This window comes from Monodelphis domestica, chromosome 4 (genome assembly GCF_027887165.1).
Source record: "Monodelphis domestica isolate mMonDom1 chromosome 4, mMonDom1.pri, whole genome shotgun sequence".
NCBI lineage: Eukaryota > Metazoa > Chordata > Mammalia > Didelphimorphia > Didelphidae > Monodelphis > Monodelphis domestica.
This window is the reverse complement of record NC_077230.1, coordinates 72,280,373-72,305,658: the sequence shown is the minus strand read 5'-3', so window position 1 is coordinate 72,305,658 and position 25,286 is coordinate 72,280,373. Positions and strand designations below refer to the sequence as shown.

General features: G+C 36.7%; 1 protein-coding gene across 1 annotated transcript in view; it reads right to left on the bottom strand.

The window, feature by feature from the left end:
- Positions 1–18,527, bottom strand: part of CD96 (CD96 molecule) — a 178,752-nt gene extending 160,225 nt beyond the window's left edge. Inside the window, exons 1-2 of the mRNA XM_056826082.1 lie at positions 16,676–18,527; positions 12,464–12,820 (exon numbers count right to left, since the gene is read on the bottom strand). Coding sequence (XP_056682060.1) covers positions 12,464–12,820; positions 16,676–16,736 — 418 coding nt within the window. The 5' untranslated portion in view covers positions 16,737–18,527. The remainder of the gene's footprint in view (positions 1–12,463; positions 12,821–16,675) is intronic.
- Between the last annotated feature and the right edge of the window lie 6,759 nt (positions 18,528–25,286).

Genomic DNA, 25,286 nt, shown 5'->3' with positions numbered 1-25,286 from the left:
CGAACCTGAATCAGCTCAAGGGCAAAAATCACCACCAACATTCCAAGATGTCGAAACGTCTAGCACACTCTCAGCCAGAGTCACCTCTCCAGGGAAAGAGGAAGAGAGAGGAAGTGATGTGCCTTTTATGGACAGTTTTACATCACTTTCCTGCATCTCATCTGTACCAATGATTGCTTAGTTTGACTTAGGACAGCCCAGGGGTCTGTCCATTTTTCTGCACATGTATGTTGAATGTCATTTCCTCAGATAATTACATCTGGAGTTTGATGCAGACCTTCCTAATCTTATTAAACTAAGAAGGATGGAGAAATGTAGAGTTTCCAAGACCTGATTCTGTTATTCCAAGTATCTCCATTGTTACTGACCAGGAAATAGCTAAATCAGATCTTCTAAAGTACAGCCTGATTAGGGAGGAATAGTTTTAAAATTCACACTACCAAGAACTTTTTTTTAACAAATTAGAAAAAAAAAACTATAACAAAGTTTATTTGGAAGAAAAAAAGATCAAGAATATCAAGGGAAATAATGAAAAAAATGTGAAGGAAGGTGACCTAGTAGTACCAGATCTCAAACTTTACTATAAAACAGTGGTCATTAAAACAATATGGTACTGGCTAAGAAACAGAAGGGAGGATCAGTGGAATAGACTTGGGGTAAGTGACCTTAGCAAGACAGTCTATGATAAAAAGATCCCAGCTTTTGCCCCCAAAATCCACTATTTGACAAAAACTACTGGGAAAATTGGAAAACAGGATGGGAGAGACTAGGTTTAGATCAATATCTCATACCCTAAAGCAAGATAAACTCAGAATGGATGAATGAGTTGAATATAAAGAAGGAAACTATAAATAAATTAGGTGAACATAGAATAGTATACTTGTCAAATCTGGTAAAGGAAAGATTTTAAGACCAAGAAAGAATTTTAAAAAAAATTACAAAATTTAAAATAAATAATTTTAATTACATTAAATTAAAAAGATTTTGTACAAACAAAACCAATTCAACAAAATTAGAAGGGAAACAATAAATTGGGAAAAAATCTTTATAACAAAAAACTCTGACAAAGATCTAACTACTCAAATATATAAGGAGCTAAATCAATTGTACAAAAAATCAAACCATTCCCCAATTTATAAATGGGCAAAACAACTCTGAGGTACCACCTTATACCTAGAAGATTAGCTGACATGACAGCAAAGAAAAGTAATAAATGTCGGAGTTGATGTGGCAAAATTGGGACATTAATGCATTGCTGTTAGAATTGTGAATTGATATAACCATTTTGGATAGCAATTTGGAACTATGCTCAAAGGGCTTTAAAATACTGTTTGCCCTTTGATCTATCCATACCACTGCTGGGTTTATACCCCAAAGAGATCATAAGGAAAAATACTTGAACAAAAATATTTATAAATGCACTCTTTGTGGTAGCAAAACATTAGAAAATGAGGGGATGCCCTTCAATTAGGGAATGGCTGAATAAATTGTGGTATATGTTGGTGATGGAATACTATTGTGCTGAAAGGAATAATGAACTGGAGGAATTCCATGTGAACTGGATCGACCTTCAGAAGTTGTTAAAGAGTGAAAGGAGCAGAACCAGGAGAACATTATACATAGAGACTGATACACTGTGTGTAGGAAGCCATCTTACCCCCACTGTCTGACAGAGTCACATTCTGGGGAAATGGAGACTGCAAAGCAGTCCCCAGACAATAAGGCACCCACAGAACCCTCTCTATATGACTTCTCTCTTTAATTTCCCTTACTAATGGACTTGTTATGATTATTGTTCTCTCCCTAATACAGGAGAAATAATATGAGAGCAAATACTTATAGAGTTAATACATATATGTCCCACTTTAACCCCCTTAGAATAGTACCCCAAAATATTACATTCACAGAATTAAAACCCATTACCCCTCCATTCTTTCTCTTAGCAGAGGTACATTCAGAGGCCCCATACCCATTGCAGACCAAGCATGACAGATACATTAATCATTCCTCTGAAACATAAGTTACAGACATGCTTCATTGGTTCATTGTATATATATATATATATATATATATATATACCATAACCAGGCAACTTTTCCAGGAGCTTGAATCAAACACAAGAAAAATGCAACTTGGAAATTGAGGAAAATTCCAATTCTGGTCTGCTTTAAATTACCTTCTAACCCCATACCTAGCTATGAAATGTTTTGCTACCCATTTCCTAAGTAATTGTAATTGATTGTGAAATCTGATCAAAAGCAACAATGATTCTCCTAGCTGGTCATCCCATTGGTCAGGGGGAACTAACCTTCACATCACCCAGTTTATGTCATTCATCTATTTCTGTTATAGCAACAATGTTTCATTGATTATCTCCTTAGGCTTTGCATGTATTGTTAGGTTCTATGGAAACATGTATGTTGAGAAATGATTGTGCGCCAGAAATGTATGTACTCACTGAACCTATAAAATAAATGCAAACCCTGCCTGTGTGATGCCTAAACACAGGATTGAGCATAAAGTATCTCTCGCCACTTATCGGATTGACTGTCACACCTAGACAGAGGACCCTGAACCTTGAGAGAATGCAGGCTCTACTCTCTAAGCCTGTGGTATAATCAAATATAATGGACTTCTCTACAAGCAGCAATGCAATGATGCAGGACAATTCTGAGGGAATTATGAGAAAGAATGCCATCCACATTCAGAGGAAGAACTGTGGGATTAGAAATATAGAAGAAAAACAATTGCTTGATCATATGGGTCAATGGGAATATGATTGGGGTTGTAGACTCTAAGCAATCACCCTGGTGCAATTATCAAAAATAGAGAAATAAGTCTTGATCAATGATAATATAAAACCCAGTGGAATTACATGTTGGCTATGGGAGGGGGTGAAGAGAGGAGAGAAAGAACATGAATCATGTAAACATGGAAAAATATTCTAAATTAATTAAATAAATAAAAAATTTCAATTAAAAAACAAAAAATAAACAAATATATCCAATAATATTATCATCTTGTCAACACCACTCCATCTTTTCCAAAATGAGAACTAAGAGATATTTTATTAAATGCTTTGCTAAAATCGAAAAAAAAAAGTCAGGCACAACTAAATCAATGAAACAATGACAACATCAAAATTATAGGAGTCAGAGGTCACATTAGTCACAAGAATTAACAACAGAGATGATACATCTCTTGCCTGGCAACTCTGTGACTCAAGTAAGAAAAAAAAATGGAAAAAAAAGAGGTGAAAGAAAGAATCTCTATAGCAGATGAGAATTTAAAAGTTATCTAGTTATGTCTCCTCTTTTCCTATTTTACAGCAGAAGAAATGGAAGTCCCTGAAATTTTGTCTGATGTAGTGAAAGAAGAGGAAGGGAGGAAAGGTAAAGGGAAAATGGGTAAAAAGAAAAGTCTTTTTTGAGGGAAGGGAACTAACACTAATAAGGATCTCTGGTGGCAGATGATAGGATCATAGATTTAGATAGAAGAGTGATCATTTTTTTTAAACCCTTACCTTCCATCTTAGAATCAATACTATGTATTGGTTCTAAGGTAAAGGAGTGGTAAGGGCTAGGCAATGGGGGTCAAGTGACTTGCACAGGGTCACACAGCTAGGAAGTGTCTGAGGCCAGATTTGAACCCAGGACCTCCTGTCTCTGGGCCTGGCTCTCAATTCACTGAGCCACTCAGCAGCCCCCAGAAGAGTGATCCTTAATGTTATATAATTCATCCCAATTTTTCTAAAAGTTGAGGGAATGAAGGAATTGAATAGTTAAATCATTTGCTCAAAGTCACTTAGGTGGTGACTGGCAAAGGAAGTATATGAAATTGTAATCTTTTTACTTCAAATCCAACATACGAAAGTATACTCTACTACAGTGTACATTACTAGAACTCAAAATCAACTGCCAAAAACCCTCTCCCTTTGCCTTTATCATAGTTTTTAAGCTCATGTTGATTACTTGTCTGCTATAGGCTGGCCCTGTCTGTAAAAAGGCAGCAGGTCCATTTCTGAAAGGTTCAGATCATGACCTTGAAAGTGATCCATTTAATTTTTTGTAAAGTTACAGTCAGAACAGGGTAGAATTAGTTCTGCCTCTGTGTATCTGTGTGACTACTATCTCCCTACTGGTCTGAGGAGGTTTGGGATAGCTTCCAGCTTAAGGGACGTAGGTTCACATTGTATGGTTTCTTTTTTGTCAAGAATGTACTTTCTTTAAAAGTGAACAAGACTCTCCTTTCTTTTTTAACCCATCATCTGTTGTCTCCTTTCATCTGCAACGCCATTCAGCAAATCCCCCTTTGGATGGTGAATTCATATAAGTTACTGAAGCAGAATAAAATAATATAATGACTCATTGGCTAGGACAGTAGATTTTTTTAATGGCAAGAATGAAGACAAGATGGAACATACTTGTGTCCATTTTCAGAGCAACTATGTAAATCATTAGCAGGAAGTGAAATGAAAGAAGAATCACTAATTTCTAAACTATGATTTATGAAGATAGAAGGTACCCAAGAGGTCACCTACTTTAATAGCCCTAAAGTGTGCAGCATTGTAAAATTAATAATAACTGATAACTTAATCTTATCTTGAAGACCTCTAGAAAAAGAATTCACTTTCTTCCAAGGCAAGTCTATTCCACATTTAGAAACTTGTGTTTAAAAAAATATAGTTCTTCCTTTAATTGCATAGAAAAATTGAACTGACTCCCTATAACTTACACCCAGTGGTCCTAGTTCTGCCCTCTGGGTCTAAGCAAAAATATCCAGTCCCTTTTCCTCATGATAATGCTTCAAATAAATAGAAATCATATTCCCCCTAGCCCTAGTCCTTGTATGACATGGTTTCAAATCCTCTCACAGGATTTGAGCCTCGGCACAGGATATACTGTGGTTTGTTCTTTTTAAAACGTGACTTTTAAATTGAAAATTGAGGGGATGTTTATTAGTTCAGAATGGCTGAACAAATTGTGGTACATGTTGGTGTTGGAATACTATCGTGCTATAAGAAATGATAAGATGATTTCAGAAAAGGCTGGAAAGATCTGCAGGAACTGATGCAGAGAGATAAAAAGAAGTGGGAGAATATTATACACAGTAACAGCAATATTGGACAATGATCATCTGTGAAAACTTGGCTCAATCCTGGAAGACTTATGACAGGAAATGCTCTTCACCTCCAGAGAAAGAACTGTTGGGGTCATTTTTCACATCAGTGTATTGATGGTTTTATTTTGGGATTTTGGTTGTGTATGAGTGTGCTCCTACAACAATGACCAATATGAAAATGTGTTTTACATGACAATAAAATATATATTTTTAAGTGTGACCTTTAGAACTCAACACAATATGTGTCCTAACAAAGGTAGAATATAATGGCACTATCTCCTATCTTTTTTGGATGCTTATGTTTCTTTTAATGTAGTCTAAAATCATATTAGTTTTTGGTTGGAAAGATTTCCTTTTGTTTGCTACATCACACATTTAAGTTATGTTTACATTTCTCTTTTTATGTTCTTGTTCATCCTTTGTTCTCAAAGAGGACAAATGACATCATGGGATGATGTCTTGACTTGCTCTTGAAGTGAAGTGAAGTTGCATAAAATCATCAGCCTCTGTTTCTTCTGGAGTCATTGAAGTACAGTTGCAAGCCCAAATTCAGGATGACTATTGATGACTTGGAATTCAGTGGAGGGCTTGATGTCTTCCATGTCTGACCAAAATCTAGATACTTCATAGCACCTACTTTAGCTGCCTTCATGCCCTTTAGAATAGATTGTTCTCATTTGCCCATTCTGCTGAGGGAAGTCTTCACATGTTTGGGGCAAACATCCCCATAATTCATAAATGAACTTGTGGCCTGTCTTTTACCCTCAACCTGGTTTAGTCTTCATTCCAGCTGGTTTTACCAGGATATGGTCACTGTGCATGTTTAAATTTGGTCTCAGACACTTGCTAGCTGTGTGGCCCTGGGCAAGTCATTAAAGTACATTGTCTAGCCCTTACTGTTCTTCTCCCTTCTAACCAACACTTAGTATTGATTCGAAGACAGAAGGTAAGGGAAAGAAAGAAAGAAAGAAAGAAAGAAAGAAAGAAAGAAAGAAAGAAAGAAAGAAAGAAAGAAAGAAAGAAAGAAAGAAAGAAAGAAAGAAAGAAAGAAAGAAAGAAAGAAAGAAAGAAAGAAAGAGAGAAACAGAGAAACAGAGAAACAAAGAAACGAAGAGAAAGAAAGAAAGAAACAAACAAACAAAGGAAGAAAGAAACAAAGAAAGAAAGAAACAAAGGAAGAAAGAAAGAAAGAAACCAAGAAAGAAAGGAAGGAAGGAAGAAAGAAACAAAGAAACAAATGAAGAAAGAAAGAAAGAAAGAAAGGGAAACATGAAAGGAAAGAAAGAACAAAAGAAAGAAGCATGAAAGGGAAGAAAGAAAAAGAGAAAGAAAGAAAGAAAACCAAAAGGAAGGAAATAAGGAAGGAAGAAAGGAAGAAAAAACTTAGAAAGCCCTTACACTAGAGGTCAGGTCTCTTGGAACATCCCATACCCCCCTTTCTTATGTATTATCCTCTAGATAGACTTATACATAGGAACTTCATACAACCTTGTCTATAAATAATAGGTTGTAAGAGTGAAAGAAGTATGAATACATTCAGAGTCAGATTAATCTGCTCCAAGCCCATGGAAGTATTGAATAACTTCTGTGTTTCTTAGAAACCAAAAATATCTGAATGGATTGCCAGACCACTATGACCCTCTGAATATCCCTTACTTAAAAGATATGATAACACTTCCTAAAAAAAAAATCTTGAATTGTGATATGGAATCAGATAAGTATATTCTGTATTATTTTCAGATTGTGAAAATAAATTTTCATTGAAAATAAAAATATACAATTTTTGAGAAATCCTTAAATGAAGGACTTTTCCTTTTTCACTATTAAAATTCTCCTTTTTAATGCTTTAATTCCAGACCATACAGATCACTTTTTTTTAAAACCCTTATCTTCCATCTTAGAATCAATACTGTGTATTGGTTCCAAGGTAGAAGAATGGTAAGTACTAGGCAATGGGGGTTAGGTGACTTGTCCAGGGTCATACATCTAGCAAGTATCTGAGGCCAGATTTGAACCTAGGACTTTCCATCTCTTTTTTTTTTTTAAACCTTTATCTTCCATCTTGGAGTCAATACTGTGTATTGGCTCCAAGGCAGAAGAGTGGTAAGGACTAGGCAATGGGAGTCAAGTGACTTGCCCAGGGTCACACAGCTGGGAAGTGTCTGAGGCCATATTTGAACCTAGGACCTCCTGTCTCTAGGCCTGGCTCTCAATCCACTGAGCTATCCAGCTGCTCCCTAGGGCCTTTCATCTCTTGGTCTGGCTCTGAAACCAGTGAGCCACCCAGCTGCCCCCAGATCACTTTCGTTTCCTGATTCTTTTTATCCATGGTGTTAGTTATTCCTCCCAACATTGTGCTCTTTTCATTTTGATAAGTGGAAAGGGGAACTGAGTTTGAATCCTAGCTTTGACATTTACTACCTGTGAGGCTTTGCCATTCATATTACCTTTATGCAACTCAGTTCCTCATTTATAAAAGGAGGAACTGGATTAGATGATTTCTAAACTCCTTTCAATCTCTGAATCTATCATTCTATGAAATATATCTTATAAACAAAAATAGGAGCCGAGAAGTGAAAGATCATGGCAGTAGTCTCCCTCATTCTTATGCCACCATATGTCAAAATCTTTCTTTGAATTCAATGTGGAAACAGAGTGGAATGTTGAAGAAATTTGACCAATAGCAGTAGGCTATACCAATACTGTGGCCTTAGATCCAAGCCACAAGCAGCTGTGATTTAAAGAGTGGGCAACAAGGAATTGAACTTTGGATTTTGCTTATTTTGGTCAGCATCCTACTATCACAATGACTCATGTTCATATCCTTTTGCTATAAAAGCATATTTCCCATATATTAATTTTTTTTAGCCAGGTGTCTTCTATTTTGAATGATAGTGTTTAGATTTGGAAAAGATCTTAAGGATCTTTTAATTTAACTTCCTTTTACAGATGAGAAAACTGAGGACTAAAGAGTAACAAATGTCAGAAAGGTAATAAATAGCATAACTGAGATATGAACCCATGTTCTCTTGACTCCAAATCTACAGCAATTTATAGCACAGAATTGTTCTTCTATCTTTCTGTCTCTGTCTCTCTCTATCTCTGTAGGGTCTCTCTGGCTCTCTCCATCTCTCTGTGCCTGTCTTTATATCTTTCTTGTTTCTGTTCATAGATGTTTATTTTTGCCTGCCTTTCTGTCTCTGTCTCTCTTTGCGTGTGACTCTTTCTGACTCTCTGTCTCTGTGTCCCTGTGTCTCCATCTCCATCTCTTTGTCTTTGTCTTTGTCTCTTAATCTTTCTCTATGTCTCTGTTTCTCTGTCTTGCTATCTCTCTGACTTTGTCTCTCTATTGCTGTCTCTGTCTCATTTTTGGTCTCTGTTTGTCTTTTCCCCTAATGTGGTTTATATAAGCATATTTATCCCATAGTGGAACTAGGAATCACTCACTTTGAGATGCTCTCATTGTATTACTTTCAAAATACTTGGATATCACTTATAGTCAAGCCAGAACTGCATACTTGTGGGATTTCTCCACATCTCTTGTCCATTATTTTTATTACTGAATATAGCCCCAAAAGGTTAACCAATACCTTACTTTTTATTTTTGCAACATACATGTGTGGGTGAATATATGCATACATATGTGTATGAATGTATATATATCTACATATGTATATGTGGATGAATAGATAGATGAATAGATGGATGGATGGATGGATGGATAAATGGATGGATGGATGGATAAATGGATGGATGGATGAATAGATGGAAGGAGAGAGAGAGGAGAAAAGAAAGAATTATGGCATTTATATGAGACTTTAAGGTTCACCAAGATCTTAACATATTTTATTTCATTTGAACCTCAAAACTAAATTAAGGTAGATAGGTAGCTAGTATAAATATCCTCCCCATTTTATAGATAAGGAAATTTAGATTGCAGAGGCTAATTAACTTGCTCCTGGTCACAGAGCTACTTACCATAGATATATGAATATATGCAACATTAAAAGAAGTCATACATCTAGATAAGTCATTTTGTATGCTTAGATCATGAAGTTTCCCCCCTGTTGCCTACATAGTTTTTTAGAAAACAAAACAACAAAAACCATGAGAGCATCTTTGATTAACATATATTAGTTATTTACATTTGTATTATATTTAAATTTGCAGATTATAAATGTAAAGTTGGAAGGAAATTTAACGTCCATCCAGTTCAAACCCCTCATTGTAAGAAGAGTGAAGAATCCTAGGGTTAAGTGGCTTACCCAGTCTTATACCATTAGTAAAAGATGAGGGAAGATTCGAGCTGAAGTCTCCCTGATTCCCAAGTTGAAGCCTTATCTACTACATCAAAGCTATGCTGGAGAGGTGAGACTAAGCATTGGAGTTGCCGATGTGCCATATTCAGGTTCTTAATCCATTTTCGTTGTTGTATCAGTATCTTTTGGATGATGCTTCAACTGCTCTTTTCCTTGTCATCCTGCATAGTACCTTCTAAGAGAGAGTCTCAAACCTCCTTGCTTATGGAGATTGCTGAACATTCACAATTGAAAATGCTGTGAATGACCCCATGGACAAAGTTATAGGAAAATCAAGATGATGACAAGCCAAAGGACTTGTCAAATTAACAACAGGTGACAGGAAGAGTCAGTGAAAAGTTGTCTGTAGGACTTTTAAGTTCAGTTAGACTTCCTTGATTAAAGCTACAGATGTTCTATTCTCAAAGCATTCTTTCTCTTCCTTGATTACCTGCCAAATCAATGAAAGACCTTTCTTTGAACAAGGTCAGGCAAACAAAGCAATCAGGTCCCTGGATACCTTGATTCCTATTCTTGGATTCAATTGTTAAGAGGCAGTTAGCTGCTGCAGTGGATAAGAAGGAAAGAAACAAGCATTTACTATATGCTACAACATGCCTGGCACTGTACTCAGTGCTTTATGTATATTATTTCATTTGATCCTCCCCAAATCCTGGGAGGTCAGAGCTAATTTTATCCCCATTTTACACTTGAGGAAACTGAGGAAGATAGAGGTTAGGTGACTTGTCCAGAGTAACACAACTAGAAAACGATTGAGGCTGTGTTTATTCTCAAATCTTCTTGATTCCAGAATCATATGGCATCATATGCCAAGATGGGTTTGAATCCTAACACACTTCCTGGCTGTGTGGCAAGACATTTAGCCCCATGACTACTTGATAACCTAGGCACCAATGAGTATTGAGCAACATATAACGTATGTAAAGTGTTTTGCAACCAACCCTTAAAGAATTATGTACTTGTTAGTACCCGATATTGTTGTAGTTGTCAAGCCTAATAAGGAGATGGTGTGACCTGTTCATCCTTCATCCTTCATCCCTGAATTATTACCTTTATTTTTTTCTTTGTTCCTTTTTTTTTTTCTTTCAACTAAGCGGTATAGTGAAAAGAGTAATCATTCTGTAGTTAGGAGTCGGAAAGACCTGAATTCAAATCCTACCTCAGACTCTTCCTAGTTGTATATCCCTGGAAAAGCCATAACCTTCTCTTTGTCTCTCTCGCTCGCTTCAGTTTTATGGAATCAGTGTTTTATTTTTAATTCTTGAAAAAGAGGACTCCCTTTTGTTTCCTTCCAAAAAAAACCTGACTTGCTTTAAAGTGATTACTCGACAAAGGTAAGCTGCTGGTCTGACTGACATTTGCAGTTTCCTGAGGTTGAGAAGGTGAGTAACTTTGAGTTAAATGCAAGCAAGGCTCCTTGTTTTTCTTATCAGCATGAGATCCTCAATCTGGATTTACAAGGTCAGATATCATCTAGTCCAATTCCTTCCTTTTACAAATAGGCAAACTGAGGCATAGAGAGATTAAGTGACTTACCTAAAGCCACCCAGGTAATATCAAAAATAAGATTTCATCCTTTTTCTTAGCCTTTGTATTGAGAAGCTTGGTGTGGCAAACCTTTTTAGTATTTCTGTGGAAGTTGTGACAAGGGAATCACTTTAAAAGACTGATATATATTAATTTAAGGTCGCCAAGGATCCAGCTATGTAATTCCTAAATGAAAAACTCAAGTCAGCCGTCAGCCTTTTTTGGAGTTTAATTACAATAGGAGTAAGAAAGGAATTAGAGATAGAGAGAGAGAAAAAGGGAGAGAAGGGAATAGGGCTTAAATACCCCTTCTGTTTAGGCTGGGCCAAAAGGCCCAAGCCCTTAGATAGCTGGGGCAAAGAAAGGAGATCAGTCCCTATTACTCACGTGTCCAAAATGGAGAAACAGTCTCAGAGGCCCCCACCTTCAGCTTCCTTCAGAGCAAGCCTTCCCAGAGCCCAGGAACCACACCGACCAAAACCTCAACAACCCCTGGAGTCTCCAGACCCCCTATCTTTAAGGAAAACCATCCAAGTTCATCCCCTCAGTTCCCCCATCTACCAATCACTCTTCATCAATTTCCTTGTGCCAATGGAGGCTCTAGCTTAACCCAGGACTGCCCAGAGGTTTCTGGCTTTTGCACATGTCTGTTGAAGGTCATATTTTCAAATGATTAAATCTATACTCCTTTGCTACAGCCCTTTCTAAATCCTGGTTAACTTGAGTAGGGTAGAGATTGGAATAATTAAATTTTGATCTAGGCTGCAGCCCTTACTCAATCCTATTAGGACTGAATAGGGTGGAGATTTATTCCAAGTATCTCCATTGTATCAATTCTAAAATCAATCAAGACTCAAAGAAATTCCTGTTCTATGCTTAAGCATAGGTCAAAGTCCTTTCCATTGTTCAGCAAAAGGTTTCTGTCCTAAAGTAATCTTAAGAAGGGAAGAGAAGGAACCTCCCATGCCAATGGGGTTCCCATTCCAATAGACTATCAGTAAGAAATTTTCCAAGTATGAAATATCCCAATGGTGAAATTTCCAACATTTTATAAGTCTAAGGAAATTTGAGGTTTACAAAGTCTGATTAGGGCAGCTAGGTGCAGCAGATAGAGTGCTATTCCTGGAGTCAGGAAGACTCATCTTCTTGACTTGAAATATTGCTTCAGATACTGTCTCACCCAAAGCAAGTCACTTAACCTGTTTGCCTCAGTTTCCTCATCTGCAAAATCAATTGGAGAAGGAAATGGGAAACCACTCTAGAATCTTTGCCAAGAAAACCCCACATGAGGGGTCAGGAAAAGTTAGACATGACTGAAAACAAATGATTGAACAATAATAACACATATAATGGGTAGAGGTAAAATTTGAACCCAGGACTTCCTGGGACTAGACCAGGTCTGTACTCACTACTCCACACTACTTTCTTAATTTGAAATAATACAGGAAGGCACAATCACCTCTCATACTTAATTTTGCTCTATTTCTATAGCTTACCTTCAGTCTGTATAAGTAAGTTCAGGACCTTTGTCCAAATGCCATCTGGAAACAAAGTAAAACTACATTCATATTTCCCATTCGCTGCCGCAGATACGTTTCTCAAGTGCAAAATCCATTCTGAAACATTTGGAGATATTTTGGTGAATGTTACTAAGGATGTGCAGGCAGTCCTAGCATTACAATGATAGCCATGCTGAGGGTGGTAGAGAGCTATCATTTCTGTGCTGTTGGTGAGCTTAGACCATTGCGTCTGCACCAAAGAGGATGTCTTCTGAACCTCACACATCAATTTCACATCCGTGCCAGGAGAAGCATAGATGACATTTTTTCCATCAGATGTCGCTTTTACGAGACCTAGAAGAGAAGAATACCAGACATCAATTTATCTGGTTGACTTTTTTTTGGTCCTCCAAATAAAAAAGAAACAAATATGTGTGTGGGCACAAAAAAAAATTCTTCCTTTTTCCATGGTTTTCTGAGATTGCTGTTCAAACTGGGGGAACTTGTCCACAGGAGGCCTTTGTCATTTTGATGGTGGTAGGGAAGAATCTGGGCAGCCCAGAGGACGTAGTATCAGGATAGGCTAAGCCAACTCATCCACTTAGCTAGAAATGGGTTGGTAAAATTTTTTAATGTTAAATATAGTTCAAACTATTTGAAAATATGAATTAAACTGTTCTTGATAAGATAATTTTAAAATTTAGGGTGATTTGTTTCCTTGGTTTGATAATGTGCTTCCTATTTCTAATAAGAGTAATACCACCTGTCTAGACACTGTTTGCACCCTTGGCATCTTCCCTCTTTATCTTTTCTTCCTATATCTCTTCATTTGTTTGGTGTTGTCAATTCTACTTTCACAACATCTGGAACATCTATTCTCTTTTCTCCAATCATATGTCTACAATCCCAATTCAGGCCCATGTCACCTGTTCCCAATCTTTTACAACAGACATATATACAACAGACTCCTGGCACTTGGCCTCCCCTTGACCCAATCTACCCTCCACAAAGCTGCCAATATAATCTTCTTAATGACTGACCATGATTTTGGAGGACTGATGATGGGACAGGTTACATATCTTCTTCTTTTTTTTTTTTTTTAAACCCTTACCTTTTGTCTTGGAGTCAATACTGTGTATTGGCTCCAAGGCAGAAGAGTGGTAAGGGCTAGGCAATGGGGGTCAAGTGACTTGCCCAAGGTCACACAGCTGGGAAGTGTCTGAGGCCAGATTTGAAGCTAGGACCTCCCATCTCTAGGTCTGACTCTCAATCCACTGAGCTACCCAGCTGCCTCCAGGTTACATATCTTCTATCTGAGAGATGATGGATTTATAATACAGCCTCAGATAAACTTTTGGGACATGGAAAAAGGAAGAATTTTTTTTTGTGTCCACACACATATTTGTTTCCTTTTTATTTGGAGAGGGAAGTAATACATGTAGAAGGGAAAATAGAATTTTGTTCAATGAAAAAAAATCAATATTTTAAAACAGAAGCCTACTTCTGCCACTCCTCTGCTCAAGAACTTTCAATGGCTCTTGAATATCTCTAGGAAAAATAGAAATGTCTCCATTTAGCATTTAAATCTCTTTAAAACTTGGCTCTGTCTTGTGCTTAAAGGCTTATTATTTCACAAGACACCCATTAATGTGCTCTAAGTTATTACTTATCCAGACTACTTGCTTAAACTCAATATTCCATTACCTCCTTGACTTTGTAAAAGATTTCCTCCCCTCTCCTGGAATGCATTCTATTCTTTAGCCCAATTTCTAGACTTCTGTGTTTTCTTCAAGGCTCAGTTTAGATCACCTTTCCTTTAGGAAACCTTTCCTGATTTCATTAAAAAGTTTTTTTTCCTCTTCATATAAACTGTCATGTCTATATTGTTGCTATTCAGTAATTTTCAGTTGTGTCTGACTCTTTGTGACCCCATTTGGGCTTTCCTTTGTTAAGATAGGGGAGTGGTTAGCCATTTCTCTCTCTACCTCATTTTACAGATGAGGAAACTGAAAGTAACAAGGTTAAGTGACTTACTTAGGGTCACACAATAGTAAGTTATCTGAGGTCAGATTTGAACTAAAGAAGATGAATCTTTCTGACTCTATGGTTGGCACTAGTTGCCCCACCATTATGTATATAATGAGCTGTTTGGCATATTATTACTACCCTATCCCTCCAAGAGCATGTTATCTCTCTGAAAGGGAGGATCATTTTTTGTCTTGTTTTTTATATCTCTTGGACCTTGCATAGTGCTTAGCATAAAATGTGTACTTATTAGAAGATTATTGGACTGGATTGAATTGGATTGAATTTTGAACCCATTAATACTATACAACACATGTAGATCTAATATTTGGCAGGTTGGGAGAGGTAATTCAATATTTGGGAGGGAGGGTTCTTATCCTGAGACTAATGAACCCCCAAAATATATATCTATATATATACACACACACATATTTTGATAGAATTGTTTTCTTTTGTAATCCTGTTGCTTTTGCATTTCAAAACATTATTCTGAGAAGGGATTCGTAGGTTTCATTGGATTACCAAAGAGGTTCACACACACACACACACACACACACACACACACACACACACACACACACTGATCTTGAGGGGATAACATCATCTTTATCAAAACCATCATTAGAGAGTCTTCCATGTTCTATCCTCCTTATTCTAGTTACTGAGGAGGAAGAATGGGAAGATTTAGTTGAAAGGACAGCTTTGAAAATTAATCCAATCATTTTGAGTTAGATTGTTAAAACCAAAATAAAAAGGAAAAAAGTAAAAATCTAATTGGCCAGTAGGGTCTTCTCTGGCTCAGCAGTCCAAAGTCTTAGAAGAAAAAGAATCCACGTTTCTTAAGCTGTCTTACAAAATGGGGCTTCTTCTTCCTTATTTAAAGTTGTTTCAGCCTGAGAGGACCTATCAAGCTTATTTTTGGCTAACATACATGACCTTGCAGGACTCAGGCTTGTGTTTACTCCAAAGTGAGACATCAAAGGAAGATTGGGACAGAAGAGGAATTTTTAAATAGGTTGTTTCAAATGGAGTTTCTAATAGTGATACTTCTTATAGGTCCTTTGATGATAGTATTTGCCTGTTTTGTGTACAGTACTGAGGACTGAAATATTATGCTAACTATGAACCAAATATGCAACAGAAGACATTTAAAGAAAAGCAGGCAAGCCAGCAAGCAACAGAGATCAAGTGAGGATTTTTGCAAATAGAAGTTGTCAAACTTTTGTAGACAAGAAAGTTGGAGTAGCCAGAGATTAGCATAATGTAATGTCATATCCAGGGAGGTATATAGTTGCTTATAATATACCTCTGGTTCTATTTCTTTTTCTTCCTCTCTTTCTCTTTCTCTCTCTCCCTCCCTCTTTCTTTCTTTCTTTTTTCCTTTCTTTCTCCCTCTTTCTTTCTCTGTCTCTCTGTCTCTCCCTCCCCCCTCTCTCTTTTTCTTTCTTCTGCAATGCCCTCTTTGATGTCAAAATTCTCCTTAAATACTTCCTGATCACTGTAGTCTATCTGAGTAATGTAGTTAATTCCAAAGACATTTAGACACACTCTAATACACACATACTATGGAATGCAAAATTAATCTTTTTCCTTTCTATTTTTAAATGAGGCTTTTGAGGCTCAGTTTTCAACTGACATAAGGATGCTCTATTTTCTCTTCTAGGTCCACTAAAGCACATACCTCATTAAAGTCCAAGATATGCTCAGCTGCCAAGGACCCAACTTGTATTTGAAGAGGAAATGCTTTTTTTATATTAAAAAGACACTAATGAGAGGGAAGGTGTGGTAAGGAGTCTCTCTGCATCTCTAACACCACCACCCCCTGCCAGTGTTTTAGAGGTATCCTAACTAGTGTTCGGAGAGCATTTCATCTACCAGCAGACACAAATTTAAAAATTACTGTAGAAACTTGTCTCAGCAAAGGGTAGATGGAAATGTCTTTGGGCCGAGAAGCAAGCTCACTTTCTATTTCTCTTTCTCATATGGAAACGTAATATCTATAAGTTGTGATGGAGGAATATTAGTTACAACTAAATATATACTCTTCAAATTGTGTTAATAATTTTCTTCTTAGTGATCCATCACAATAGATATTTGCAGGCCATTTAAAAAAAGAATAAACAAAGGTCCCATTAGCCCTAAAAAAAAGCAGTATGGTAAACATAGTACAGTTAGGAAGCTTACCCCAGACAAGATGTATCTGGATGACTGAATAAATCATTCCATATGTCCATCCTTTCTCCATGGTCTCCTAAATGGCCTATACCAGTAGTTCTATTATAGTCACAGGAATGAATTGGTTATTGTAACTAGCATAAATAAACTAAAAGAATCTGTTTCATACAAGAAAAGAAATACCCTCAATATATGACATATACGAGGCTGTTTGTCAGTTGCTTAATGCTCCAGGAAATGAACACTAGACCAGAAAGCTGTGGTTTACAGCTGAGGTTTACTTTTAATTAGTAGGTGAGAAAGTGTAAGGTTCCATAAGCAAATGATCAAAGTAATGGCCTTACCTCTCTCCTCTCAAGGGTCTACACATGCAGTCTCTCTAATACTGCAGGTGACTTTTCTTTAGCTACTTTGTTCAGTTTTAGGGAGAGGAAAGAGGTATACAGAAGTGGCCGTGACAAAAACAAAAGTTACAAAGAAACATTTAAAGAGATAAAATAACTTCTGCTAATGTGTATATTCTTAAGTATTATCCAGAATTTCTCTCCTGTAAGAGAATACATAAAGTTGTTCAGCAAATGGGATAACTTAACACTGATCCAAAAGAAAATGCATAACAACTTTGAGGCAGTTGTTGCACCATTCCTTCCCCCACCCAGTGAGTTCTTTATCTTTCCAGTGTTCTAGGCAACACTCTAAGGCTGTAACTATTCTAGAAAAGGTGTCTATCTGCGTTGTGGAGGGAGCTTCCTTACCTGGGAGTCCCCTATACCCATGAAATCCCATATATGGTCTCTACCTCTCTAGGAGCTAAAAGAGCCATTTAATAAAGGGGAAATCAATCTGGCGCATATCTTTATCTTCAGCTTTAATGTGCATTCCTTTCACTTTAGAGCTATACGGTACACAATGACAAAGAAATAATATGAATAGTAACAAGAAGTAGGGATTGATTTATAGACTTGATTACCTCCACTTCTTGCAGAGGCATATTGTTTCTCCAAGCATGGAATAATCAGAGGACTTCCCCAACTACTTTCCTCCTCCATTCTCCTAAAGTAGGCTTGTATTATGCTGACCAAGATTGTTCGTCCTTGGCTAGTGGTCAATGTAGCTCTTAGCAGCAGAATTTCTTGAGCTCTCCTAACCTCTGTCACTGAGCAGTACTGGTCCATGGTAGAAATTGGACTGAAAGGAAACCACCTGCCCCACTCCCTAGACACCCTCTACACGAGCTTGGGGCTGTGTAAGAAGAGAGTGCTTTCTGAGCAAGAATTGAAATCTTAGAAGCCATATGGTTACTATTCACATTTTTTACATGTGAAAACACCTGAAATAAAGCACTATTTGGTGTGGGAGTTGTCATGAGACTGGGTCAAAGTGACTTTACTTATGTAGGATTTTTATCCTTATTACAAAGGATTTGTTCAGCCATTTAAATTGAGCATTTTTAATGCAACAGACATTTCAAGAGACTGAAAATGAATGAATAAAAGTCATTGCCACTGGGAGGAGGTTCATTCAACAAGTGCTAGATCTGTACCACTAGTTTATAACAATAAGGCGTTTTTTAGTCATTCTTCTTTCAAACATGCATGCATTCAGTTCTGAAGTTTTTGCTTGTTTTTCTTAGTCATTTTGATTATCTTTTACTTCATTTCTTATGGCTCTGTACTTGCAGTTTTTAGTACATCTGTGACTTTTTTCTAGAGCTATGTTTTTGCACTACTTAACAGTTATGTGCAATTTTACTGCTTGTTTGAACACAGATGTGGAAAGCTAGATGTAAAATAAATGTTAAACCTTAAAAAAAAGAAAAAGAAAAATTGAAAACAAGTGCAGATAAATGACTCATCCAATGTGCCAAAGATAGGGAGGGACAAAGCTAGCATTCAAATCGAAGGCATCTGATTTCAAATCTAGTGTTCTTTGTTTTGGTCTCATTAAAAAAAAATAATCCCTTACCTCCTGTCTTACAATTAATACTATATATTGATTCAAAGGCAGAAGAGGCACCAGGGCTAGATAATTGGAATTAAGTGACTTGCCCAGGGTCACATACCTGGAAGTGTCTGAGGCCACATTTTAACCCAGGATCTCCTGTCTCTAGGCTTGGCTCTCAATCTACTAAACCACCTTGATGTCCCCTAAGTTTAGTGTTTTAGTTACTAAATTACATAGCCATTGACAAAGGAATAGAAGAAAAGGAAGGGCAAAGTACAGTAGAAAGAGTGTTGAATTTGGAGAACAAACACCAGCTCTGCTATATTCTGTGTACTTTAGGTAAGTCATTTAACCTCTCAGGGACTCATTTTTCTAATCTTTAAAATAAGGAAGTGAGACTAAATACTATTTAAAACCCACTCCAGCTCTATATCTAAGATCCCTATTGGACAGCAAATAAAAACCAAAAAACCACCACCACCAACAAAAACAAAACAAAAAAAACTGGGGAGAAAACAGTTGATAAACTTGAAAGAAACTGTACTCTCCTCTCCTCAGATCTCAACTTCAGCATTGTGCTCAGTCCTGGGTGTCAGAGTTTAAAAAGGACATGAGCAAGTTGGAGAGCATCCCTAGTCCACGTTACATGAAACTAAGTCATTTTCTTTACAATGTTATTATTCTCCTGGTTCTGCTCAATGTATTCTACATCTATTTATACAAGTTTTACCAGGTTTCTCTGAAACCATCTGATAATGCAGTGACTAATAAGGTTCTCAAGACTGATGACAAAGCATGCTATCTACATCCTGTCAGGCAGCTAGGTGGTACAGAAGATAGAGCATGGAGCCTAGAGTCAGGAAGATCCAAGTTTAAATCCAACCTCAGACAGTCCCTGGTTATGTGACCCTGGGCATAACACACAATCTCTATCTGACTCAGTTTCCTGAACTATAAGATGGATGTCATAATAGCACCGACTTCCCAGGGTTGTTGTGAGGACCAAATGAGGCCATATCTGTAAAGTACTTAGCACAGTTCCAGGCAATTAATAAATGCTTGTTCTGTTTCCCCTTCCCTATTAGAGATGTTAGTGGATTCAAACTGAACTGCAGAATAAGACATGTTTTTTCACATGGCTAAGTCAAATTTATTAGAAGTTATTACAAGGGTTTTTTTTTCTATCTCCTCCTTCTCCAATGGGAAATATAGGGGAGAGAAAGTGTTAGTTGAAAAAAATTAAATTTAGAACAATTGGACATGTTTAATCTAAAGAACAGAAAACTGGAGAGGCTAGAAAAGGTGAAAGGGGTGGAATGGAATGGGTACTGAAGGTAATAGAGAGAGTTTTATAAAAGGTATCTTCAGGTACTTAAAGGGTGATCATATAGAAGAAAGCTTACACCTGTTCTATTTAGCCTCTGGAGCAGAACAAGGAGAGAAGGGTAGAAATTGTAAAAAACAAAACAAAAAAAATACAAACAAATTAAGCTTGATGTCAGGAAAAACTTCCTAAAAATCACAGCTGTCTTGAGAGGTTGTGAATCCTTAAAACAGACTGAATGACCCTTTGGGGTGCTATAATGTGTTCTTTTGGTGTATGGGTTGGACTAGGTATTTGCTTAGGTCTTTGCTTTTATCATTGTGTGATTTTAGAAAAAATTGCCCTCATTTTCTAAGCGAAACATTAGAATCACCAACTGATTTAGAACTGTCTTAATATACAGCCTCTCAAAAATTCAGGAAAATAATTATTGTAATAACTTTGGTAACCACAAATATGAGTATCTGGTCATTGAACTATATTAATTAGTCTCTTTAAAGTCATCTACAGACAATAATGCTTCTAACAACAAATAACCTGACCAATTTGTTAGTTGTGCCACCAAATTACTAACCAAGAAAAATCTAAAAAGTCTTCCTGAATGATATAAACCAAAGTTGCAATCTTTGCAGCTGCATGACAAAAGTACTTCCGTACAGAGCTTATGAAGAATCAACCCGGTTAAGAGTAAACAGAACCAATCATCCATTGAAAGAAATGATTGCTATACCTTTTTTCCCCCACCAACATATATCTGGTGAAATGAAATATCTTTGAAAGCAGTGATTTTCATTTTGATTCCCAGCACCAAGCACAGTGTTTGACAAGACAAGGCAGTCAATAATTATTGTTCAAATGAAATGAATTATTTTTATATATATACATTTGTACTAGTCTTCCAAAATAAGGAATTTCCTCAATAGGTGTTCCCAATATTGAAGAAATCACAACTATGGTCCAAAAAAGAATAGCAATTCATGCTTATAAAGCAAGATAGGATAGCAGAATGAATAAAGAAATGGCTTCAGAGTTGGGAAGACCTGGGTTTGGTACCTTCCTTTGACTAATATTAATAAATGAATGCCCTATCTTGGGCCCCCAGCTAACTTTCTTAGTATGTGATATGCAGGACATTTGCCAGTCTGCATTGTGAGGTGCCAGTTTTATCACCTAGAAATCCTTATATCAATGAACTCATGAGTCCCTTTACTTATCTAAATATACAAAAGTTTGAAAAATGATTTCCTTACTACAACTCTGTGAAGCAGATGACACCAGTTTATTATGCTCATTGTCAAGATGGAGGAATGGATTCTGAGAGGGTCTGTCTATTTTAATATAGATAGAAAGCATCAGAGGTGGGAAGTCACCTCAGGTCTCCTGACTCCTAATTCAGCATATGACTAAATGCTTTTGTAGATTTAGATGTGATTTATTTAATAGAAATTCTAATCTTATGAGAAGAATTCTTTAAATTGAATAAAGATGGTTTTCCTCTTGATTCTCTATATATGTCTTGCCCCAACTTCCTAGCATGGAAGGGGAAAGATTCTTGTCCCTGAGGGAGGGCAAGCAGTAGTGTCAGACTCAAATAGAAACAGGAATATAAAGATCTTTATAGACCACATATTGATGGTTTAAAAATGTATTATCTATATTTTATTGCATTTGTATTTGTTCTGTTAATTCTTTCCCAATTGAATTTTTTAAATCCTTAGCTTCCATCTTAGAATCTATACTATGTATAGATCTTAGCCTTTCCTATATTGTGGATGACTTTGCTCATCTGTTAAAGCCTAAGGACCCTTTCAACTCTAAAATTCTGTGATTTCATGACTACCAATTCAGGACTTTTCCCACCACATTAATTTTTTTAACTTTTAAAAATTATTAAGGATTTATAAGAGATGGGAGGTCCTAGGTTCAAATCTGGCCTCAGACACTTCCCAGCTGTGTGACCCTGGGCAAGTCACTTGACCCCCATTGCCTAGCCCTTACCACTCTTCTGCCTTGGAGCCAATACACAGTATTGACTCCAAGACGAAGGTAAGGGTTTAAATAAAAAAAATTATTAAAGATTTATGAAAGAAAAAGGAAAAGAAAACCTTCATAGCAAATAAACTGATCATCAAAAATCCTCATATTAGTCATGTCCAAAAAATATCTGTCTCATTATGTATAATATATTAGTCCATGACTTCTCTTTCAGAAAGTGGGCAGAATTTTCATTATTGATCTTGTGGAATTATGGCTGCTCGTTGCTTTTGGTTATATTTCTTAAGTCTTTCAAAATCGTTCATTTTGCAATATTGATGGTATAGAATAAATTATTCCTCTGGTTCTGCTCATTTTACTCTTCATTAGTTCATGCGAGTCTTACAGATTTTTTTTTCAAAATTATCCTCTTCAGTTCTTAGAACACTATGGCAATAGTGTCAGACTTAAATAGAAACAGGAACTGTGACGTAAAGATTCTCATAGGCTACACAATGACAGTTTTAAAATGTAATATTATCTATACCTTATTTCATTTTTACTTATTTTGTTAAATATTTCTCAATTATGTTTTGAAAATCCTTACCTTAATCTTAGAATGAATACAGTGCATTGGTTCCAAGGCAGAAGAAAAGTAAGGGTTGGGGAACAGAGGTTAAGTAACTTAGCTAGGGTCCTCCAGATGGGCAGTATCTCAAACCAGTGAACCCAGGACTGTGTGTCTCTTCATCTGGCTCTCTTTTCACTGAGCTAGCTAGCTGTCCCTCTTAAATACATTTTAATATGGTCCAGGATATTCTCAGGAGAATGAGTACATGTTATCTATAAGTCACATGTTTGATACCCATGCACTACAAGATTCCATTGTATTTATAAATAATAATTTGTTTAGCTCACTCTTATTTTCTAGTTTTTGCTACCACAAAAGATCTGTAAATATTTTTTGATGTAGGGGATTTTTTCCTCCTTCTTATAGGGAGTGATATTTATCAGTCAAAGGGTCTGCACAGATCAGTAACTTTGGGGCATAATCTTAACTTACTTTCCAGAATGACTGTACCAAATTCCCAGATCCACCAAGAGGGTATCAGTGTACCTGTTTTTCCAAACTCTTCATTATATTTATATTGTAATGACTCCCTACTTTACTACAAAATGTAATATTTCCAAAGCTTGGCACCCCTCAGCCATTCAGCTCCCAGATAATCTTAGGTCAGTGTTGGTGAATGTTTTCAAGATTGCATGGTCAAACTGTAGCCCTTCACATTACCCTAGACAGTGGAGGGAGCAAGTGCTTGCATTGAGCAGCTGGACAAAGGGGCAAGGCATGCAAAATATCTTGGGGTGCTGTGGAGAGGGGGAATGGAACAACCCCCTCCGTGCCAGCCTGGCACCAATGTCACAGCTTCACCAACCTGGTCCTAGGTGATTCCTTCTCACTGGCACAGACAATGTCAAGATCATGTGTCTCTTATTTGCATTCCATATTGTATGCTTAGTACACTCCTCAAAGCAATTACTATCTGTTCCACTTATTTAATACTTACCATAGAATGCTTTATATTATTAATGAAGCATTTATATGGATATCTCATCTTTCCAACTAGATTATAAAGTCTTCTACGGAAGGTCCTATATCTTCTATCTAGGATAGCATCCTGCATCATAGCAAGTGCTCAATAAGTATTTCTAGACTGAGGAGTATTATCCAGGAAAGGATTAAAAAAGTAAGAGGAAGAAAATAAAGGCAGAATATTGTTTTAATTTAGATTTTGTTGAAACAATCTCTCTAAAAAATACCCTTATTTTTATCTTAGAATCAAAATATAGTGTATTGATTTGAAGGCAGAAGAGTGGTAAGGGCTAGGTAATGGGGGTTAAGTGACTTGTCCAGTATCACACAGCTAGGAAGTGTCTGAGGCCAGATTTGAACCTAGGACCTCTCAGCTCTAAGCTTGGCTCTCAATCCACTGAGTCACCCAGCTGCCCCCTCCACAAATCTTATTTTGTGTTTTCCTAATTATTAATATCAAAATAAAACACAAAATCTCAAAAGACATAATCTGTAAACTTACCAAAAGTGTTTTGCACGGATTTAAAACATATCCTTCATAGGGTTTAAATATTCTTTAGAGGGTAAGTTTACTGAGATCTTTTTGTTGGCATATATTGTACTCTGTGCACCAAGCCCCAAACCTCTAGAGTTTCTCCTCAAAAAAGAAAAAAAATCCTCTCAAAAGAAGCAACCTAACAATATTTTTGGCTGGGGTGGGGGAGGGGGCACAGAAAAGAAAAAAAAAAGAAAATGGTTGTTTTCCAGATAAAGAAATGCAGTTAGATTGGCAGAATATTTAGTTAATCCAATTAATATTATGTTGAGGAGACAAGATAGATGGGGCAGGAAATGGATGGCAAAGAGTGGACTGGGTTGTATCTGAGGAAACCTCATATCTCTTGATGCTCCAAAGCTGCTCTCAAATACAAATCTCATATGATGGTAGATCATCTAATACAATCCTGAAAAGCATCAAAATGATGGGTGACCCAAAGGGCCATGGGAAGAGGCATGCTGAGCATTAGTAAGTGGCAGCATATTAGTAAGAGTGTTTGATACGAAGAAGTATCACAGAAGATACCATCCAGAAAATTTCTGCTCAGAAAAGGATGCGCTCTAGTTGTGGAGAGAGGAAGAGTAAACTGGCAAGCTTCTGTACTAATGACCACAGAAATGTAAAAGAGTGAGCAGAATCTTAGATGCTAAGAAGAAGTAAATATGTAGTTTGGAAGGAACACCGAAAGGAACGCTTGGACCGATGACCTCATGGGTTCACTAGAGTACCAGAGAATAGTGAGATGGATTTGGTTTACAGGGACCATTACATGGAGCATGCTCAGTATTACTGACCAGAATCAGCAATGACCTTTCTGAATGTGTTCCATGGAACTACCCGCCCCCCCCCCCCCAGGCCAAATCAATCTCTCCACTATATTGGCTTTATTTATATTTATTTACATTTATTTTAATTTATTAATATTTATTTTAAAATTTAATTAACATTTATTTTAAATAAAACATAAATTATTCAAATTTAAGTTTTATTTAGCAATTCACTCTGTAGTTGGTTCATTTGTTAATATTTTTATAACACTTAAGTTTATTATTATTATGTATAATAATAATAATGGATAACTATAAAAGCATTGACAGAATATGGACAGTTCATAACAACTCCATTACAAAAACCTGGGTAGGAGGTAAGCACAGTCTCAGGCTGAGAGAAGAAATTCATCTGTTTATTGTTCAAACAACCTTTCCAAATCTCACATCTGTTAAAAAAAAAAAGAGAGAAACAGAGA